Source organism: Pteronotus mesoamericanus, unplaced genomic scaffold (assembly GCF_021234165.1).
Source record: "Pteronotus mesoamericanus isolate MK-2021 breed Mesoamerican mustached bat unplaced genomic scaffold, CSHL_Meso_final contig_55, whole genome shotgun sequence".
Classification (NCBI taxonomy): domain Eukaryota; kingdom Metazoa; phylum Chordata; class Mammalia; order Chiroptera; family Mormoopidae; genus Pteronotus; species Pteronotus mesoamericanus.
The window spans coordinates 1,592,501-1,604,325 of record NW_026555198.1 but is presented as its reverse complement, the minus strand read 5'-3'; the positions used below and the strand labels follow the sequence as shown (position 1 = coordinate 1,604,325).

At 46.2% G+C, this 11,825-nt stretch overlaps 1 protein-coding gene across 2 annotated transcripts; it reads right to left on the bottom strand.

The window, feature by feature from the left end:
- Positions 1-513: 513 nt before the first annotated feature.
- Positions 514-10,989, bottom strand: ZIC3 (Zic family member 3). 2 transcript variants are annotated; one of them, XM_054579526.1, is made up of 3 exons: positions 9,930-10,989; positions 8,657-8,820; positions 514-663 (listed from the first exon to the last, which is right to left on the bottom strand). In XM_054579526.1, exons 1-3 carry the CDS (start codon positions 10,987-10,989, stop codon positions 514-516), a joined length of 1,374 nt encoding a protein of 457 aa, XP_054435501.1. The 2 variants fall into 2 exon arrangements, with proteins under 2 accessions (XP_054435501.1, XP_054435500.1); XM_054579525.1 differs by lacking the exon at positions 514-663 and adding an exon at positions 7,669-7,848.
- Between the last annotated feature and the right edge of the window lie 836 nt (positions 10,990-11,825).

The following is an 11,825-nucleotide window of genomic DNA, read 5'->3' as shown; positions in this document are numbered from 1 at the left end:
AATGTGAATAGACTATAAATTGTCCCAATTCAACAGGTTAATCAAGGTTATTTAGAGGCTATAGTTGTCACTGTAATAAGACAATAATCACAAAATAATTTAAATAGTTTTATTTAGGTCAAACAACAGCTGTAGGGATCCTAGGTATTGCTTTTTGAACACAGACATATGAAATTAATAAAACAAGTGTTCATGTTTCTAGTTTAAAACACTTTAGTTCTACATGCTGAGTGCAGATATTTGAAAGAGATTTTCAACAAGGTCAACACAATGCATGAGATAATACATACTGGGTTATGAATTAGACCACACTTCACCTTCATCCTCTAATTTATAATTCTGGGGTGGGGCTCCTTTGCTTTTTCATTTCACAAATGATTGCTCAACACAGAACGAAATACATCAAAAGAATAAAATAGTATTTTTTATACCTAGGGAAGAAGCTACTACTCTTAAAATGATCACTTCAAGGTAACAGACAATCAAATTGATGTGGTTTTCTTTGAAACCTCATCAGTAAATCATTTCTTGCACAGTAGGTTCGGCATTAACCCTGCATTTAGCATAGGTAGTGTTACAGAGGGCTGGCTGCTGCAAACCAACGTCAGTATCAAGTTCTTCGTCAGGAATTAGAGACTGTCCCGGATACCAAGCAGGACAACACTGGCAAAAAAACAAAAAGTGAACTGCAGATAGCTCAGAATAGGCTACATTTACTCTTTGAAAAATTTCATAAAATGTTACTGGATATGTGGTTTAAATGCTAGTTTATAATAAAACATGATGAAATCTTTTATTTTTAACACTTTATGTTCAAATGGTCTTTACATAGGTTGTTTTAATAACACATTCGATAACACATACATCCTACTGGAGATCAAACACTATAAACCTGCCACCTGGTGAAAGCTATTTTTATAGTACTGTAAATCTCACATTTCTCTCTATTTATCAAATTCATAAACAGATTGAACTGCCATCACACTAAAAAAAATACAAAATTCTTTGCTTTGGTAGATAATTTTTAAAAGAAAGATATTTTCTTTAGTTTTAACAGATTTTTTCTTTAAAAACAGGAGTTTCTCTAATCTTATTCAAAGTTTTGCTCCTGAGTAACTATTAGTTCAAATGCTCTGAACACTCCCCCATTTAAATGCTTTCTGCAAAACTAAGTGTTTCTCAAGCTGTAAGTTTCAACAGTAATCACAGAAACCAAAGCTCAGTGGGAAAAGCAGTGCCCTTTGGAGTCATCATTCAAAAAAAAAAATGAGTTCTACCAATTTGTCTTTCTCCAGTTTTGCAGAAATTCCATTCACTTAACTCCTATGAAAATCAACCAGATTTTTACCATATCAAATGACCCAAAGAACACCACAGGTATCCAGGGGAGACAGTTCAGCAGTGCATCTCTAGCTTGATTTTAAAGTCAATTTAAGAGACAACCTGGGTTCTGTAGTTCTTAGAGACAAACTGCCTGACCACTAGCTAAAACTTTTTTAAATGAATGAACATTTCACTTTCCACTCTTTTGGCACCAAGAGCTTTTACCCAGGAAAAATCTCAAATTTCACAGCTTGAACTACAGCGTGGAAAAATAAGTATAGAGCAAGCACCATGTACTTCCTTTGATCTCAAAGATGTCAATACCATAGTCCAGTGAACGGGTAGAGGGGAGTGGCTGAGCCCAGGAAGGAAACTTCACCAAAAGGGGAAAAAAAGAGAAAGATCTGTTGGGTGGCAATTTCAAAACAAGTTTCCAAACTGTCTGCAGCCCCTTTAACTTGAAGGAATCACACATAAGAAAAGGGCAGAAAATACTACAGAGCATGCTTATTTTAATTGCCCAGGGGTTTTCAGCAAAGCGCGACAACTTAAATGCATATTCCAAATTCTTGCTCCAAAGCCGTATTCTTTGTACACTGAAAAGGACGAAAGACAACCTCATCAATTGTTCTCTGCAGATAAAGGCACTGTTTTGCAGACTTCCCCCGATCTAGGCCAGCTTTGCTAATGACCTGCCCACCCACCTGGGGCCTCCCCAAAGTGGCGTACAGGAACTTCCCCAAACCTTCAGGAGCCCAAACACTTGATAGTGGACAGTCCCGAAAAGGTTGCCTTTTCGCGTAGCTGTTGGCCTTCACGAACACACAATCTGAAAGAATTTATGCCGCTTAATTTCCTGAAGGAGCTGGTGGTCAATAACTACGATTTTTTAATCTTACATTTTAGTGACTTTGCAGCATTTTTCTATAGAGGAAACACTAGTTCAGGATACCAGAGTAGAAGGGGTCCTTTCACACGCGGCATTAAGGCAGTTAAGCAAAAACTGAATCAAAGTTTTCGAGATTGTGGCCTTTTTATTTTTAACGAAAATCCACCAGCTGTTAGAGCACACCCAAGAGCTTCGACAGCGACATTTTTCATAGGCCCACGTTTAAATGAGATATGCACAAAACCGGGGGGGGGGTAGGCTGGGCAACGTGGTAAGTTCAAACTCAAAATGGCACGCCTGTGTCGATAAACTGGACCATTTTATTTGGAAATGGTGCTTTCGTACTCACTTCATGGGTCTCGCCATTGTCCTTGAACAGTGTCTGCCTACTCATTGGCATTTTTGGGGAGTAGAAGGTGCTGTGGAATCCCGACCCATGCACAATAACTCAAAATAGCATTCCCCACCCAGGAGGGCCTGAGCCCAAAGTGGGGGTGCGGCGGCTCTTTTAAGTCGGGACGGAAGGATTGGTCGTCCTTTGGCGGGTTTCACGTCCAAGTCCCCCTGAGAAACCCAACCCCCAGAAGGCTCGGCCACTTCTCACTCCCAAAATGCCCTGAAAGAAGTTCTGTGCTTCCGTTTCTTTAAAAAAAAAATGCATTTGGCCACCACGACCTACATTCTCCTGCGAGGCACTGAGCTGGGGAATAACAAGAGAGTTTAAACCACACAACAGTTCTGCAGCTCGCGGTCTGAGCTTTGCTGCACTCCGCGGGGGTTCGCATCCGGCCGCCATGTTCACGACTCAAGAGCCGCCCCAAAATCGACCCCCCCTTTTCCCACATGCCTCTTTTCTCTTCCCTCGCGGCTCAGCGGAGGCTACGGCAATGTAAAGCCGCTTTCAACTCTGCCCCCCACCACCTCGCAGCAAAATCCGACCCGACGGCTGTGGGGTGTGCGCCTGCGCGGGACGAGGGTGCAGGAGTAGGGAGGGGGCAGCTGGCCCCCAGCAGTGGTTTGAAAAGGCTCGACCTACGGGGAGCGGGGGAGGGGTCTGGGCCCGGATGGAGCCTCCTCTTTTCTGTCAGCGGGCCCTGCTCGGTCCAGATCCGGCTCTCACACGTGCGCGCTAAAAACTCACTTCAAAGTCTGTTCTCCCCGCAGGGGCAGATTCCCGCACGGGCCTGCAACCAGGCCCCAGGCATCGCCACCCCTTCCAATCCCTAACACTGCTAAGGACCGGAGGGCCGAGGTAAAGGACACTCACGTAAGAGCCCCGGGAACTAAGAACAGTTTTTGGGTGTACAAGTGCCTTCCTTCTCCCACCCCCGCCGTAAGAGAATGAATGGAACACAAAGTTTGTGGCCAGTGCTACGCCGTGGCCTTCAGAGCTCACCATTGTTTGGACTCGTATTGACCCCAGGTCCGGATTAGGCGGCGGCTCATTCCTGCTTTACAGCCCCGCCGGCCTAATGAGGCCGGGAGGCGATGGGGCGCGAAGCGCCCTCGGAGCCCAGGCGACTGCTGGCTTACGGCCGCCAAGGGCCCTGTAGGTGGAGGTCAAAGGGTCAGCTGGCCGAGACCGAAAGAGAATTGACCATAGGAAATGAGGAACCCTCGCCCCCGGCCCCAGCCTCGACTTGTATGGACAGAGAACCTGGGCGCCCCGACTAGGGGCCTAAAAGACAGCGGAGCGGGAGCTCTGCCTTCCAGAACTCCTGGTTTCATCGCGGAGCAAATCCCGACTACAGAGTTGAGCCTCGAGGGTCAGATATCTCGAGAGAAAAAAAATCAGCGTAGCTACCAAACAGAGAACCGATCTTCAGGGGTTGGGCACGCCGGTGGCGATTCTGAGAAACTTAAGTGGAAAGAGGCCCTTAAACTTTTTTCGTTTGTTTGGACGCGGGGCGGGGGCAGTAGTTATAGTAGGGAGGGGAGGGAGCCAGGGGCGAAGGAGACAGCAAACGGCGAGAAGGGGGAGGGGTAAGGAAGCCCTGAACCAAACTTTCCTGCGAGGCTTTGTGAGCAGACGCTGTCCCCGCTGGTTCTCCAACATTGGAAGGTAGCGAAGAGTGACTACCCTGCTTAGCCTGGACCCTGATCTTTAACCTTCCAAACTGGATGAAGGACAAACTTCTGTCTGCGTTGAAGTATACACCTCCCCCTTCCCCACCCAACAGTATAAATCTTAAGCTAAACCACCCATTTTGGAAGATAGTGGACTTTGTTAACAAAGGTCTTCCAGGAGCAAGAATGAAATTAGAGGCAGATTACTTAGAGCCTAACAAACATTCCTGGTTTCCAGCTGATCCATCTTTAGGGTTGCAAGGTTTTGTCTGTTGGGGAGGAGGGTGCTTATTCTTTTAAGATACTTTCTGAAAATTCAAGAATGTAAATGTACACCCCCAGAGTCAGATTATAGGAAGAGAATCTGTGAAAAGTTTCCTACTAGCAAAATAAGCTTTTCTTGGTGAAAAAAAAATGACAAGGGCAGAGGACATAGACTATTTGAGAAATATGATGCTACACCTAAATTAGAGGAAACTCTGTAGGGAGCAAAACTTTTACATTTTCTCAATACTGTTATCATCATTGTTAATTGGCATTTTCTCCTCTTAGGACACATTGCTTTACAGTAAAATCTTTGGAAAAAATTTCAAGCCTACTCAGGAAAGATGAAACTCTTCTTTATGCCTCCTAAGAAGATACTTAATATATGTAATGAGGTCAGGAGAAGCAAATTTCTGGGAATCTTGCATCCAACCCACCACTCTACTCCACTTAAGGTTAGGTTTAAGGTGGGGTGGAGAAGAAATCCATGAATAAACAGTAAACTGTTGAAGTTCACTTAATATTTCAGAAAAAGCTATTCTATTTCAATTTCAATTTGAACATATTCACAGCCAGCCTTATGAATACACATTTTCTGAAAATTTGCTGAGCATTTAAAACACTCTCTGGTTTGAAGTGAAGGAAAAATCCTGAAAAAGGAATTTGGTCCAGCACTCTCAATGTCAAGGTCAAGAGTGTAATGTCTGGGGTAGGAGTGGTATGGTAGACTGACCAGGTTACCTGCTCATCACTTGTGAAGTCATCCCAATCTCTGTTCATGGCATTCAGGTCGTTGCCTTTTCTACTGGTCGAGGAAAGTGCCACAAAAAACACAAAACAAAACAAAAAAACCCATTCTCCACAAACAAAAAATTCCAAAGGAATTTGCAACTAGAAATGGTCAATAATTAATTGTCTGTTGACAAGCATCAGTAGAGAACTTAAAATGTACTGCTTCAATTGTATCCAGGAAATCAAAATTTCTTTTAATCATCAGTTTTCTGAGCATGTCAATTTAAGGTTGATTTATTTAAACATTTAAAAAAAATCAGGCACCAAATACAAAAATGTTATAACATAAATAAAATGTGCCAAGACTTTATTTCTTCAAAAATAACAATAAACAGAATTCTAGAATTCAAAATGATTATTTATAATACCAAATTGACTGCCACCAGAAATTAACCTAGAGTATTGTCCCTTCAATAGAAGAAGGTACTTACGTCTATTCATTACATTTCTAAATTCTTTACAATTCCTTATCTCCAACATTCTATTAACTGATTTGCAAGCTGGTTATTCATGCAGAGATTGGGCTCTCAATAATAAACAGCACCCTCATTTATTAAAAAAAGTCTCTTAATATTCTACCCACTCCAACCCCCCAAAATAGTAAGCAGATTCTTTTTCATATAAATGTAAAAGAACTGTTTGTCCAAATGAGTTGCTTCACTGAAGATTAAATGGATTGTTAATATTTTATCACAAAGCAAACAACCATTTTTCATTGTCATTGATTTTAATGGAAACAATGCTCTTAACATCTTTGCCTACAAACCATGAACTTTAAAAATACATATTTTGCAAATGTTTTTCTTTCCATAATATAATTTCAGAACTGCTTCAATTATTATACTGCTATAAAAATGTTATGAATAGTTGTGAAAATTATTAATTGATTATATACAGCAAAACAAATCCCTTTGCCTTCCAAAATTATAACTGGACTATTTTTTTTAAGAAGCACTTTAACCATAAGTAAGCATGGCTCAACTGGCCTTATTCATCACCACTGTTTCAGGCATATGCTTACTTTTGAAAATATATAGATAGCTAGATAGATTTGATAGACAGATTAGATAAGTCATAGATACAAACATATGTGGGTATATGGGTGATCTCTCGACAGAATAGACAGACATGCATCCTGCCGCAATGTTCATTTTTATGTAAGGTAATAAAAAACTAAGGGACATAAAACTCATTAGGTTACCTTATGTTTATATATGTAGGACAGGGATGATTAAATCCAGCTTCTCAGTCTTTGAAGTACAAGATTGAGATGTCATGGCCACTAACTGAATTGATCAGTAATATTTGATTTGCATGCCGAAAATCTGGGACAAACACATTTAAACTCGAAGTTAAAGAACCATCTGAGCTATAGATAAAGAAAGGAGGGTCTTCCCAGGTGGAAACTGACACTGTAAGGAATCTATACTGCTGTAGAAAAATAATTTAACAATTTAAAAAAGGGATCTGAGTGAGTTATAAATACCAACAAACAAGATTCATTTGCTCACATCTCCTCTTTGAAGGAGGCTGTTACAAAACAAGAGAAAGGAGTCAGTGGTTCAAAAATTGTAAGTTTTGTTCTTTTTTCAAAACAATAAAATTTAACGCTAAAGCAGTTATAATCAAAAGCTGTACAGAATTTGTTAGAAAACATTTATCCATAAATATTGTTCAGTTCCCGGCACTTGTAGCAATAATTAAATTACAACGATAAATATGGCATCAATGGATATGTATTTACAAAAAAAGTTATTACAAAGGCAACTGTATACTAAATGTCACAATCTGTGTAGAGTAACATCACATCCTCAGCCTGAAAAAAATACTGAACAACAGTTTTGACCCCATTAGACAAAAATACATTCACAAGAGTAATGCTTTGAGGAAAAGTTCAAGACATAACAGGACTTTGGCACGGTTTAAGACTGTGAGAGCTTAAACAATCACCACTAAGGCGAAGAATTTTCATCAGTTTAACATCTCCACCGCCAAGCCTTCTATAACTTCCTCGCAAGATACAGGACAAATGTCAAAATGAACTGAAGGAGTTTAGGAATGGGATGTGCAGAGCAAGAGAAAGGGGAGGAAAAAGCAGTGAAAATATATTCATCTTTCACATTTGAAAACATATTTCCTAATCCTGAGAAAAGGGCATGGCTACTTTTGGATCTTACCCAGAAACCTTCCTGGACAATTACAATTAACAAGATATAGCCCTATATATGGCCTCTTGCCTTAAAACTCCATTTCCATTTGACTGGTCTCAGTTTTCTTTTAAAAATGCATTTGGTCCATTCTATGGTTAACAGGGTTTGTGTTTGTATTTGTCCTCAGACGTACCATTCGTTAAAATTGGGAGGAAGTCCAGGGTTGTGGCTGGTGCTAGTTTGAACTGCAGAAGGGGTTTTAGTGGTATCTTTACTGTTTGCAGAAGCTATAGCGGGTGGAGTGGAAGATTCATAGCCTGAACTGGCAGCAGGGGAGGAATCTGACCCTTGAGATTCATGAACCTAAAATTAACATGTATATATTATAATGAATATAATTCCAACTGGCATTGTGCAAGCAAAAACAAGAGCAGAATTCGAGCACTGTAAGAGCAAGACCGCCCAGTGACCCACTTAAAAGAGAAACGCTGCTGATTTTGTTTGTTTTTAATTTCCATATTACCAATGTCTAGAAACCCCGGAGATGTTCACCAACAAAAGTTTCAATCCTAATATTGGCATATGGAAAAATAATAAAGCATTGTTTTATTCATGCCCCTTCAAAAATGTTTTCTCCGGATGGAGTGGGATAAGCACTTAGTCTTTGGGGCCCTATAAAATACTCTGGACCCAGGTTTCACCGAGCCCGGTTTGGCTTGGGAAAGCAGGTACAGAGAAAGGTGGCACAAGCACCCAAAGCGCTGCTAGGTCTCACACAAATGCGTGGGAATCAGACCTCATTTTTCAGCCCTATTGTTTTATGGGAAGCTGGAGAGCGAATGAACCACCCAACCCCGGGTTCGGCGCGGGCACTCCGGTTTCCTACTGCGGGCTGAGCTGGGAAGAGGAGCCACTACAACCTCAAGCCCTGGCGAGCTTGGTTAGAGCTTCCCACTAAACAACCAATTGTTCCCTCCACTCCCTCCTCCTCCCCACAGCACTCTCCTCCACCCCCCTCCGGGTCCCCAAAATGGGTTCAAGGTGTCACGGCTGGAGCAAATCGGATTTAAAGTGGAGGACACAAGGTTGGTAGCGCGGGCGCTTCCGTTCTGCAGCCCGATATCGGGCCGAGTGTTTATAAACCGCCGACCGCTAATAAAGAAGTAATTACCTTCATGTGCTTGCGCAGGGAACTCGGGTGCGTGTACGACTTGTCACACACTTTGCAGATATAGGGCTTGTCCGAGGTATGCACGTGCATGTGCTTCTTGCGGTCACTGCTGTTGGCAAAGCGCCTGTCACAGCCTTCAAATTCACATTTGAAAGGTTTCTCACCTGCAAAATGCAAAAACGCAAAGGGAGGGAAATATGGTCAGGGTCGGAAGCTTCCTAGAGCCGAGCAGCTGGAGACGGAGCGCCCGGCGATCTTCCAGGAGAGGGAGCGCCGACTGGGGGCGGCGGCAGCATCTCTTTTCCCTGGAGAGAAATGGAGAGCGCTGGTTGAGCCTACATTTTGGGGGAGTGGTGGGCGGGGGTGGGGCACAGCTGGCTCAGAACCTGCAGGTCTCTTTGTTCTCCCGCAGGATGGGAAAGCTCCGGGCTCCTCCAAAGTTTCCCCTAAGTTGTAGTTCCACCCCACCCGGCCCAGGGCTCCCAACTCGCAGCCACATTCTGGCACTACCTAGGCAAAGTAACTAATCCCGGGCGGCACAATGGACTCGGGACGGGACAATCCCGTTCAGTTCCTTCTTTGTACCTGTTAATTTGCCTCTTTCAAATGCAGCGATTTTACTAAGCTCAGTATTAAAAGCTTGGGTCGTCGTACTTAACGTTCAGAAAGAAAACTATATAAATCCAGGGACTCCAGACAGTTTACAAGATGTTCTGAGCAAGCCACGAAACTGTGATGCCTTTTCTATTTTAGCTTTCCTCCCGGAGGACTGAATCGAACCTGGAACTCCAAATAAAAATAGTTTGACAAAAGTATTAGTCATTTAATTAGGAGATGTGCCAATCACGGGTAAAAAAAAAAAAAAAAAAGAGGAGGGGGTAAAAAAAAAAAGCGGAAGTAACCGAAAGTTAGCTTTCATTAGCATTTCTATGGTTGCCTTTCCCGAATGTGTGCCGAAAGCTAAATCGCTTGTAAGCAATACGCTCTCAACACAATCGGAGTCCCTTCATAGTAACCCAGAAAGGGGGACAAAAAGAGGCGGCGCCAGTTTTTTCCTGGGCGCCAGAAGTTTCCAATTAGTTCCTGAGACGGCAGAGCAATGTGCCCGGAAAGTTAGAAGTGGGCAAAAGCGCCAAGGGGCGAGAAAGGCGAGAGATGGAGGGACAGTGACAGCGCTTCCTTTCCAAAAGACTCTGGAGAGACGCCGCCCCTCCCTTTGGCTCCTTGGCGCTGTGCCGCGGTGAATCCCGCGTCTGCCTCCCTTCCCTCTTACCTGTGTGGGTCCTCTTGTGGATCTTGAGGTTCTCGGAGCGGGCAAAGATCTTTCCGCAGCCCGGGAAGGGACATGGGAAGGGCTTCTCGCCCGTGTGCACTCGAATGTGGTTGACCAGTTTGTACTTCGCCTTGAAGGACTTTCCCTCGCGGGGGCACTCCTCCCAGTAGCAGACGTGGTTGTTCTGCTCCGGGCCCCCCACGTGCTCCATAGTGACATGTGTCACCAGCTCATGCATGGTGCTGAAGGTCCGGTCGCAGCTCTTCTTGGGCCGGCTTAGCTGAGCCTCGTCGATCCACTTGCACGACAGCTCCTGCTTGATGGGCTGCCGCATATAACGGAAGAAGGCGCCAGCTCCGTGATGGGCCGCTACGTTCACGCCCACGTTCATGTTCACGGGGCTGTAGTTTGGGAACTGCGCGCCGGCCGTATAAGGGTCCGTGCGCGGGCTGGCCACCGTGCGGTACGGATCCGCACGGCCAAACAGCTCGCCGCGCAGACCCAGGTGGACCTGGTTGTTGTCCACGTGCCCTGTAGGCGACGGGTGCCCGGCGCTCTGCTCATGCAACCCGGGGAAAAGTAGGTAACTTGGGGGTTCGGGAATGCCAGCTGGAGCGTGGAGACTGCTCGCAGAACCGGCGAAGAGCGCGTGTTGCCCGCCACCCGAGGTAGCCTCGCTGAGCCCGGAGCCGCGCTGGCGGAACAGAAAATCGCGCGTGGAACTGAAGGCTGCGGAGGCAGCACCTCCGTAGCTGGGCACCTGGCTGGTGTGGTGATGGTGGTGATGATGGTGGTGGTGGTGATGGCCCAGTGCGTTGGCGTAACCCGAACCCTGCGGCGTGAAGGCAGAGCTCTGGCCGGAAGATAGATCGTGAGCCGCGGCTGGGCTCAGCTTGAAGGCGGCGGCGGCAGCCGCTGCCGCCGCGTGAGACGAGTCCCCGAAGGGACTCAGCCCCATGCCCGCCGGCTCACGGTTGGGCATTTCGTGGTGGCGCGGCGCGCCGAAGCTGCCCACTCCGAGCCCGGGGAACTGTGGACCTCCATCCAGGAGCATCGTCATGGGTGGGACGTTCTGGGCACAGGCGACCCGGCTGCAAAGAGCGAAGGTGCAGGTGAAGGAGATCTCTGAAGTGCTGTAGTCGGAGAGGGGTGGCGGCGGTTGGACACTGCCGGGAGACCCCCAACGCAGTACCAGGGGCTGCAACTTTCCGTCGCTGCGAGTCTCCTGCAGAGGGATAGGAGGGAGGAGGGGAAGTAGAAGGAGCTGGAGTAGGGAGGAGGGGAGAAGAAGAATGGGAGGGGAAGGGATGAGAAAGACTCTGGGACTAGATCTGGTTTAACAAAGTAAAAGGCGCGCACAAAGAAAAATAAGCAAAATAACAAGTGGAGGGCGGAGTTTGTCTGTCCTGTCCCAGGCACCCCTCCTCTCCCCGAGAGCAAAGCCGCGGGGCTAGGAGGTTCCCTCCACACGGGCCTCCGGGCTGGGCTGCGCTAAGGAGCAGAGCCGGCTAGCGACTGGCGGGCGTGCAGTGGAAAGGAGGCTGGCTCGGTCCGCGCCGCTGACCGCGCGAGTCCCAGCCTCCTCGCCTCCGGAGTAATGTCCTTGGACTGATAAAGTCAATCACTCACTCCTTTCACATAAACAGAGCGGGAGGCCGCGCCGCGCGCGCCAATGGGGAGCCAGCTGGCCCGCGGTCACCTGACCCCCGGCCCTGCAGCCCATTGGCCGCCGCTACACTGATTGGCAGCGCGGAGTAGGGAACATGGCAGCCGCGGTCCAGCGACCGCCTGTGATTGGGCCGTGACCGGGCGCTTGGCAGGTGAGGCGGCTGAAGCCGAGCGCCCGCGAGTGGGCTGGGTCGGGTTCATGCTACTGTAGGGAACTGGAGCCAGGCT